Source organism: Poromitra crassiceps (genome assembly GCF_964638095.1).
Source record: "Poromitra crassiceps genome assembly, contig: HAP1_SCAFFOLD_179, whole genome shotgun sequence".
In the NCBI taxonomy this organism is placed as follows: domain Eukaryota; kingdom Metazoa; phylum Chordata; class Actinopteri; order Beryciformes; family Melamphaidae; genus Poromitra; species Poromitra crassiceps.
This window is the reverse complement of record NW_028152201.1, coordinates 142783-153469: the sequence shown is the minus strand read 5'-3', so window position 1 is coordinate 153469 and position 10687 is coordinate 142783. Positions and strand designations below refer to the sequence as shown.

Here is a 10687-nt window from a genome sequence, read left to right as displayed (position 1 = left end):
ACTCTGTCCAAAAGCACAACTTCTACATTCTCAGCCCTCACTCACTCTGTCAGCAGAGTGCTGTTGATTTGGACAAATCATTTCATGAATGATGGATTTGTGATACGGACGCTTCAAATATTGTTCTTCAGTCATCTTTGTGGAGGTTGAAGGACTGCGGCCATGTTGTTGGCAGAAGCTGGATGTGTGTTTGTGGCTTTGCTGTGCCTCTCAGGTATGAAGTGATTGTGTTTATCTCTTGTCAAATAATGATCATTTGTAAAGTGGAGTTGCAGAAGAAGTTGTTGATGTTGATACAACATGACAACATCAGTTAACCTGTACAATGTGGCCCTTAATAGTCTTGGGACTTTTGTCTGTGTTAAGGCTTGTTTTATTGATTTTTGGTATGTTGGCCAATTGAAGAGCACATTTTCAATAAGAGACTTACTTAGAAAATATAAGTCATAATCTGAAGATTTTGCTAATGAAGTAACAAGGTGAACGACCGTAAGTGGTCATTTTGACCACTAGATTCCAAACTCTATAATCTCTCATGATAAATACCAAATTGAGAGATTAATGCAATTACTGTGTTAAGATATATTTTAAAAAGACAAAACAACACCAAAATGTGAAAATATAGACTAAAAAATAGGTCTAGAACCCCTGAGAAATTCAGTGAGGTCAAAATAGCCGCCTATAGTCTTTCTAGGTAAAAATGACATTTTCTTTGCCTTTTGTGTAATTCATATACAAACTATTTTAAATGCCAATACAGACACTTTTAGGAAAAGTCAGCTAGCAGCAGCGTTGCACTTTTTTAATTCAACAAAGTTATTGCACATGTAAATTTCAAAAAGGTCAAAATGACTGCTGTGGTCTTTCTAGTGTTAAAATGAACTTTTTCAAGTGCACTTAATTCACAGCAGGCTATCATCATTCAAATAGCCTATAAAGCCATGATTTTAGATGAAGAAATCTGTCCAGATATTTTGATAATGTCAGCTTCTGTTTCAGGATTGGAACAAGCGAACAGCATCTGTGCCTTGAAGGGCTCATCAGTGGATCTGCCCTGCTCAGTTACACATCCCACTTCAAGCAAGATATGGTATACTGTAGACTGGGAGGGCCAGAAGAATGAGGTCTCTGTAGATGATCGTGTTATGTATGATAAGTCTAAAGAGAGTAACTCCACCCTAACAATCAATGATCTAAGAAAGACTGATTCAAATAAATACTGCTGCAGAGAAGCTACTGACAACTCAGAATGGAATTGGTCCAGTGATATTTCTCTCCTTGTTAGAGGTACAGTGCTTCTTTCTCAGTGATTTATTACTTTGAGAATAATATCAGTACAATTAACAGTCATTTGTTATTCCAGACCTCCAGGTGAAGGTGATTCCTGTCACAGCGACAGAGGGAAAGAGAGTAACACTGATATGTAGCACCAGATGTGATCTGACTGAAAAGCCTCCAGTCTACATGTGGTACAAGAATGGAGTGTTTCTCTATCAGGACTGGTCTCCCTGGTACCAACACCTGGTCAGCAGTGAGGAAGCAGTCAGATACTCCTGTGCTGTCAAAGGCTACGAGCAGCTCAGAGCCCCTGAAGTCTCAGTGGGTCAGTGGTGACATTAGCTCATAACTTCTTTGACATTAGAGAATTATGATAAAGGAACAAGAAAGACATATTTTCTTAAAAATAATAAAAGGGCTGTATATAGCTATGATGAAAAACCTAAATTATGACTAAGAAATATTGTGATAAAATAAATGTTAAATTATGCTCATTAATATAATGCTGTAATGCAATGTATCCCCCCTATAGGTTTCCACTCCAGTACTGTAATGAAGTTCATTAATATAAGAATGTATGTCGTTTCTTTTCCTGCAGATTCTGTCACATCAGCCTGCTTTAGTGTGACCTATGCTGAAGGGAGGATGTGTTCTTCTGAGCAGCCCTGCTCCATCACATATCCCACAGGTTAGAGACTAGCTGTTATCCATCCTGTTCACTCAGTAACTCACACAAGTATTTTAGTGCATTAAATAATCTAGAATGTTTATCAGCCTCTATGGGCAAACAGTAATAATTACATCCACATCAACAGAACTTGACTTCTCCACAAGCCTTTGGCAAAACCCAAAATTAGAACATTTACCTTTTGTTACTGGCACAATTACTTCCTGTCATGTTTTTATAAGCCTGCTTTGCTATTTCACGTTAACACATTGAGTGCCAAGGACGTCTGTGGACGTCCTAAAAAAAAGTAACGAGGAGTGCCAAGGACGTCTGTGGACGTCCTAAAATCATAATTCATATTATTCCATAATTCTGCTGTTTAAGGTCGTACCCAGCCAGTGAGCATGAATCCCTTCAAGGGATCACACGGCGCCACCTTAAACATCGTCACAGGAGCTGCTCCACCCACCTCAGATCCTTTACTTTGTACAGGAGACAGCGGAGAAAGCTGTGATCAAAGTGGAAACCGATGCATGCTTTCTGCCAGAGCCGTATATATTGCTCTGTCTACACTACAGCGGAGAGTGGGCTTGGCTGCATCCGCGCTCACAACTGAGCTCTTATGCTTCTATCTATCTCCACACGATTTCCTAGAAAGCCAGCATCCGAAGCCGAACGGCCAAGCCTTTTCGTTCAGTCGCGTTTGCCAGCGCGCATCATTTCCTTGATGGGCGCTGGGATCTGTCCGGGGCAAAAACGGAGTCGAGAAAACAAACTCTGTGCGTGTGGGAGGAGCCCGCAGCTCAGAGGTGGAGAGGGGGGGGGGGGGGGAGAGGGGTGTGTGGCACACAGGCTGCACAGAAACCACACCACACGCCACCACATCAGAAAACACCAGCCAGAGTCAGTGAATGTGCTCGAAATTAGAGTGCAAAAGGTATTCATAAAAGGGACTATATCTTGGAAAGTTAAAAAAAACGACAGAAAACCCTTGAAAGTGCACTTTTTTGAGAGGCTGTCATTTCATAATGGAACTGTCTAGAAACAAAATTTCTTCTTTGGAAGAAGCAGGAGTGTTCACTGTTTCATTAAAGTCCAGCCCCGTTAATATAGCCATAATAGAAAAAATTCTATAGCTGTTTTCAACTGAATGGAAGTGAATCTGGCACAGGCTCCAGACAATTTTACTGAAGCGCTGTGGCACTCAATGTGTTAAACATCTAATTGAAATTTAAAATTCTAAAAAGAAATTGCCATGTAACTGATGAAAATTCATCATCTCCCAACAGAACTACATGTTGAAGTGACTCGTGTTACCAGAAAGGGAAAGTTTGCCAAACTGACGTAACACCAACTGCACTCTGACTGACCCCAAACCCACCTACACCTGGTTCAAGAATGGACAATTCAAAGACGACGACGTCATCTCTACTTCCAGCTCCTCTGTTGACAGCTTCTCCTGTGCTGTAACAGACCATAAGGATTTACGCTCTCCTGCAGTCTGTGAGTATGAAACAACTCACAGTACTGCATAACTTCTGCTATGAAACCTTTGTTTGATTAGTCTGCAATGTTTAAAAGACAGTAAAAAATCTGATCTGAGGGGTGTCTGGGCAGTAGAGGTAAAAGCACTCTGCTATCACCACAGAGACCCAGGTTCAATGCCTGGTCACGATACTTCCAGGTTGGACAGACGTTCCTACAGACATGGTCGGCCGTGTCTGCGGGAGTGAAGGGGGGAATGAGTCCTGGTCAGCAGGGGCGGACTGGGATCATAATTCAGGCCGGGCATTAGATACCAAGCAGGCCAGGCCGATACGGGCCGACGTGCGTGCCGCCGTCGAAAAATTGGGGCCGTTTGAAGCCCAATTTGGGCTGTTTGAAGCCAGATTTGGGCCATTTGAAGCCCAATTTGGGCCGTTTGAAGCCCAATCTGGGCCGTTTGAAGCCAGATTTGGGCCGTTTCCAATTTGGGCCGTTTGAAGCCCAATTTGGGCCGAGTCCAATTTTACAATGAGATGCACCCACTTTAACCCTGAATAAAGTAATAAAACCACTAGTAAACCAGTAGGCGGCACCTGGCCTGCTGTTCAGTGAGTGGCCTGACTGTGGGCACCAAACATTTTTTTCTTTTTTTTTTAGGCCAGGCCAGGCCACCGGGCATTTGCCCGCAGCCCGACGTGCCCGATTATGCACTCCGTGCCTGCTGGTCAGGTTCGGTATCTTTCCCAAGGAGACTTCGAGGAGGAGCCGAAAATCAAACCACTGACATTCTGATTACAGCTGCAACAATTAATTGATTAATCGATTAGTCGATCGACAGAAAATTAATCGACAACTATTTTGATCATGGATTAATCGTTTTGAGTAACTTTTTAAGAAAAAAGTCAAAATTCTCTGATTCCAGCTTCTTTAAAGTGAATATTTTCTGGTTTCTTTACTCCTCTATGAGAGTAAAGTGAATATCTTTGGGTTGTGGACAAAACAAGACATTTTGAGGAAGTCATCTTCGGCTTTGGAAACGCCATTTTCTGACATTTTATAGACCAAACAACTAATCGATTAATCGAGAAAATAATCAACAGATTAATCGATTATGAAAATAATCATTAGTTGCAGCCCTAATTCTGATTAGTGGATGACGAGCCACAGCCGCCCATTATTATGTGTTTTTCCTTGTCACACCATACTTATGAGATTAATATCATTGCGGAGCACTTCACCAAAAAACAATGCTTTTTTACTGTATTTTGTACATGATATCTCATACATATCCGACAACTGTAGACAGTTTTGCATTCAGTTTGACAGATATTGGCTGAGTTTCCCAACAAAGAAGCTTCTTAAGAGTTAAGAAGCTTCTTAAGGAGTTAAGAAGGCTCCAAAGAAGTGTTTCCCAAACGCCTTCTTAACAGAAGAGAAAAATAAAAAAAATAGAAGGCTCTTAAGAAGCATCTTAACTGGAGCTGTCCACCATCTCGATGTGAGAGGTCCTCTGCGGCCCACTTGATGGCACTCTGAGCCCACCAGTGGGCCACGACCCAGTGGTTGAGAAACACTGTTGTAGAATAACCTAATCATGGTCATGTTAAACTTTATTAAACATTATTTATTTCAGACATGGACTGCAGTTCAAATTGCTTTATATACACAGCATACAACAAAACAGAGAAACACTACAGAATTTAAGCAACCTTGGGTTCTGTGAAAGGTGCTATATAAATCCACAACATTATAAAAGGAATCCATTCTGATTAGAGGAATATAGCCTATGGTAAAACATTTAAAACACAAGTAACCATACATAGAGGGGAGATTTTCAAGTGTTCCCCAATTTTAAACACTAAAGGGTGCATGAAAGAAAGGAAAAAGGGAAAAACACAAGAGGAACAGTGGACACAAGTATCTCCTTTTGCCTGACGCGGCTGGATCTGCCAGTGTTTTGTCATTAAGAAGGTGTTAAGAATGCCCCAGACCCTTCTTACAAAACCTTCTTAACGAAAGATCATCTTAGCGCTAAGAAGCTTTTGGGAAACGCAGCCTTCTTAACGGAAGATAATTGGAAGATAATTTTAGGCTAAGAAGCAATCGGGAAACACGTTGGCTTCGTTGGCTTCTTAGGGGAGCCTTAAGAAGGGTCAAAGAAGCTTCTTAGCGCTAAGAAGCTTTTGGGAAACGCATGCCTTCGTAAAGAAGCAATTGGGAAACGCGTTTGCTTCTTAAGGAGGCCTTAAGAAGGGTTAAATTAGCTTCTTAGCGCAAAGAAGCTTTTGGGAAACCCAGCCATTGAGAGTTGATTTGAGTTAGGTTATGGACGAGTGATGTCATGGATCTGTAAGAGTAGCCTACAGATCCAATGGTTCTGTTCCGATGAGATCACTGGTCCACAACTTACCTCAAGACAATTATCAATAACTGTCAAAGTAAATTAATGTCTGCAAACTGAGTTTGCAGATTTGTTTTTATGTGTGTTTTTGGATATGTGTGAGATCATGTACAAAATAAGATTTTTTTTGGTGAAGTGCTATAGATTTAACTATTGTTTTGTTTTATAAAGATATTAGCAGGTTAGGGTGGAGAGTGTGCGCATCTGCATGTGTTATGCTCTCCAGGAAAAACTCCTCACTCCCTCCTCCGTCCACAGGGGGTCTGGGTACTGTGAGCACATCTGGAATTGGCAATGGCAGAATTGGAAAAAACAATGGGGTGAATAAAACAAGGATTTGGGGCATCCTGGTGGCTCTGTGGTTAAGGCACATACTATATTAACTGTGACATCCTGCGTTCAAGTCCAGCCCTTTGTCACATGTCATTTCCCCTTCCTGTTCTCTTCACAGATTATCGAATGCAAGTATTATATTTAAAAGTGATATTCAATCATTCAAAGTGAGATTTCACTTTTAGTCTTTCATCTATATTTCAGGAGAATCTGTGCGCTGGAAGGCTCTTCAGTGGACATTTCTAGTGATTACTCATATCCCAGTGACCAGCAGTCCAAGCCTAAATTAGGTTATAGTATAAGGAAACCTGGCATGGTGCTTAGTGAAAGTCTGATAGAAGATGCACGTCATGTGTATCATGACAACATGGAGAACCACCACATCCTCAGAATCACAAACCTGACAAAAAGTGACTCAGCAGAATACACATTCAAATTCCTAATAGATGACCGGGAAAAGCAAAAATCTGGTGCTCCTGGAGTCACTTTAATTGTGACAGGTAAGTCTTCATTTTTGTTGTGTCATTTTATCTTCTAATGAGCATCATTTCCTGATGGGGGCTCATTGTGAGCCTTTCTGTGAATTCTAGACTCATCTGTGATTTCAATCATGAAATAAGAACATCCTTCCATAATTTTCTCCTGATTGAAATATTATATCTTTAACACTGAGTGATCAGTCTAACCATCTCTCAGCCCTGAAGGTTCAGGTGACTCCATCTGCTGTGGTGACAGAGGGCCAGACAGTAACACTGACCTGTAGCACCAGCTGTCCTCTGGCTGACAACACCACCTATATCTGGTACTACAACAGACGACCTCTGACCTCACCAGAGAGCCAGCACAAACACCTGGTTCTGGACCCAGGCAGCAGGCAGCATGCAGGAACCTACTCCTGTGGTGTCACAACCCTCCAACACATCAACTCCCCTGAAGATACGCTCACTGTCACAGGTGAGTACGGCTTTAAGATATTTGATGAGGAGTGTTTAGGTGTTACAGGTATAGGTTATTTTGCATTTGAACTTCACAATTGTTCCTTATTACGGTATCACATTAAGAATCACAAACATATTACATCACTTACACAATTTTTTTTTTTATTTTATTTAACCTTTATTTAAACAGGTAAAAACACGTTGAGACCGAGGTCTCATTTTCAAGTGTGACCTGTTCAGACAAGTACAAATTACAAAGACATAAAAACAATCAATACAGTCCGTACAATAACAACATATTTCTTTCTGACTGGTGGATATTTTATTAACATCTGTATAAAGCTAATATCAAGCCAGACCCTTCAAAAAGTGAGTCCTCTGGTGAAACAGTATGTAGCAGGTCAGTGACATTGACTTGCAGCAATGATGTTAAGTATATCTGTTTCAAGAAGACTGGAAATCAAGATCTTAAATCTATTATTACCTTTGCTGAAGATGAATGCATGCAGGTAGATGCTCCACCACTGGAATAATGTGAGAAATACAGTAAATGGGACAGATTAGATTTGGTATTGTATGGAAGTGATTTGTAGATCAATCAGGCATCTACAGTCTTTCTGGAGTCCAAGTGACAGAAATCTGTTCTAGTGATGGACAACTTTACGCTTTAACATCAATAAATTAACTTAAAAAGAAAATCCACCTAATTCACATTTCATTGGATCACAGACACAGGGACATGGACGTGGACATGGACAATAGCAGCAGCTGCAGGAACCGCTGCTGTTCTCCTGGCTGTCATACTCCTCTCTGTCTTCCTGTGGATGAGGTGAGCTGTGCTCTGTTTCAGAACAATGACATTCAATCTCTTGTCTAAAATGTATTCATTAATTTAGTCATGCATTCATTCATTCATTTGTTACACTAATCAGAAGAAAGAGGACCTCCACTCAACCCCCTGGACCTGGGACAACAGGCAACTCTGTGCAGGTTAAGTACAGTAATTAAACAAGTCCATTGCAAAAATATAAACATTGTTTAGGAAATGTTACACCTTTTCTCCCTTGCTCTTATTTCTTAAATTGGTCTGTCATAAATATCTTACTAGTGCCACAGAAATATATTTTCCTTTATTTGTATGGTCACTGCAGTTATATATATATATATATATATATATATATATATATATATATATATATATATATATATATATATATATATATATATATATATATATTCATATTCTATGTTCTCTACCCATCAGTCAAACCAGCCTGGTCATGTATATGACACCATCTCAGCTGTAGGCCAGAGCCCCATCCTTGCTGCACAGAGCAAACCAACAGAGCAGCCTGAGCTTCACTACTACAGCAGCATCCCCTTCTCTGAGAACAAGGAGGATCCTCTCTACTCCCTCATCCAATTGGCTCAGCCCCAGAGACAGGAGGAGGATCCTCTCTACTCCCTCATCCAATTGGCTCAGCCCCAGAGACAGGAGGAGGATCCTCTCTACTCCCTCATCCAATTGGCTCAGCCCCAGAGACAGGAGGAGGATCCTCTCGACTCTGCCGGCCAATCAGCTCAGCCCCAGAGACAGGAGGCGGATCCTCTCGACTCTGCCATCCAATCAGCTCAGCCCCAGAGACAGGAGGAGGTCCAGGATGCTGCTGTCAACTTCAACAGACCCAACAGTGATGCTGGGTGAGCACTGAGCAGCTCTTGTCATTACAACTGGCTCAAAATGTCAAACTTTGAAAAGCCGTGATTGCTACACTGCTGGTCTGATTTTGATTAAACTTGGCCGGTGGAGTGCCAGTGTCATTCGGATGACATGTTTACATTATGCTACTGACCACAACCACAACTCAGATTTTTTTTTTTTTTTTTTAATAGACAATAGGCTACACTAATCTGCAAAACACTTTGCAAATTGGTTAACTTACTAATGTGTTGTTGTTGTTGTTGTTTTTCAGGCTCATTGGCTAGGCAGTGGATCTCTACAGAGTCTGAAGGCGTGAACACACTCTCTGTGGTGTACTGAACTAGTGTTTCTCAACCACTGGGCTGCAGCCCACTGGTGGGCCTCAGAGCACCACCTAGTGGGATGCGGAGGACCTCTCACGTCAGAATGATAAGCTATCATGTATTTGGGAAGGTGGTCCTCGGAAATGTTTTAACAATCAGAAGTGACCTTGAATTAGAAAAGGTTGGGCTTTCCTTTAGTAACTAAACAACCTTTCAACTTCAAGCAAACTCTTCCATTATCTTTGCATTTGTATTTACATTTAACTCATTGAGTGCCAGCCACTTTTGGAGAATGGACGCTCCCAGTGCCAGAGTTTCAGAGCGTTTTCAGTGATTTCTCGAGGCCCACAGAATATTGTGTGATATTACTATGTAAACACTGAACACGCACAAAGAACGATGAGACTCTATTCTATCATCTGCAAAAAAAAGTTTATTGATCCCATTTTCCGTTCTTTAGTTATGAGCCGGAGAAGATAGCTTGATTCATCCAAAAACAGCAATTTTTTTCTAGAAGCTGAGATAATTGGCCTTTTGTGAAATTAAACATTTCAAGCACATCACTGACTCTGAAGCTAATCTTTTCTAATGTAGTCACACCTCAAAAATAATTTCCTTCAATAAAACAGTTTAGGCCAGGGAATTTTGTTTGGCAGAATAATATTTTTAGCTACAACCAGCAGCGCTGGCCCCTGCGTGCGCTGCTGGTTGCAGCTTCTTGCTGGTCTTGATTTGCTGCTGGTGGGCATCGGATATTCTGGCTTGCGTTTGTCAATCCTGTCCTGCTGCCTGGGTCTGTCTGGGTGTTGCGTGCTGCTCTGCGTGCCCCCCCCCGCCCCGCCCCGCCTCGCCTCAACTGCACTCCTCCTCCTGTCTGTGGTGGCTCTCTGCTGAGTTTGCTGTGCGCACAGTGAAGGGTGCGCAACATCCATTTTTTTTACAGCGTTCCGCGTGTGTTTGTCACCGGCAACGATGCTTCCAGTTGAGAATAATAACAACTGCACGGTGTGGATGTGCGGCTGTGCTGTCGCAACCGACACGGAGCGGCTCAATTGTGGGAGCAGATTGGCTGCTGCAGGCACAGCTGCAGTAACGTGCTTCAGCATATCGATGCATACGGATGCGATGCGATTTCCGTTTCCATAACGACTTCTTCTTTGTTTTTTCCTTGCCTTTCTGTTATGTGGAGAGCACTGTCGCCACCTAAGGGTTCTGTAAAATAGGTTATAGACCTCCAATAGCTACAATAGTTGTACCAGAGATGTATCAGGGATTGATCCACGTCCCACCGTCAAAAAACGCAATTGACGACAATCGTCGTCTTTGGCACTCTACGTCAGTATTTGAATTGACGACAGCTGTCGTCATTGGCATTCAATGAGTTAATAGTGGGGTGTTAGCTAGAAATTTCATAAGGATTGTGCACTTTGTGAAAGAAGCACTAAACTTGGTACACATGTAGCCAAAGGCAATCAAAAAAGATTTGGATATGGAGCCATCATGAATTTTCAATCTGTCGCCCATGGCAACCATTTAATTCAAAATGGCCACCAAATAACC

The 10687-nt window shown here is 41.8% G+C and overlaps 1 protein-coding gene across 1 annotated transcript; it reads left to right on the top strand.

Moving 5' to 3' along the window:
* Positions 1–6531: 6531 nt before the first annotated feature.
* Positions 6532–9545, top strand: LOC310770696 (uncharacterized protein; the record flags this gene model as incomplete). The annotated part of the gene is made up of 6 exons (XM_083663428.1): positions 6532–6664; positions 6861–7118; positions 7832–7931; positions 8035–8092; positions 8367–8803; positions 9076–9545. 6 exons carry the CDS (start codon positions 6532–6534, stop codon positions 9086–9088), a joined length of 999 nt encoding a protein of 332 aa, XP_083519554.1. The 3' UTR covers positions 9089–9545.
* Positions 9546–10687: the final 1142 nt, after the last annotated feature.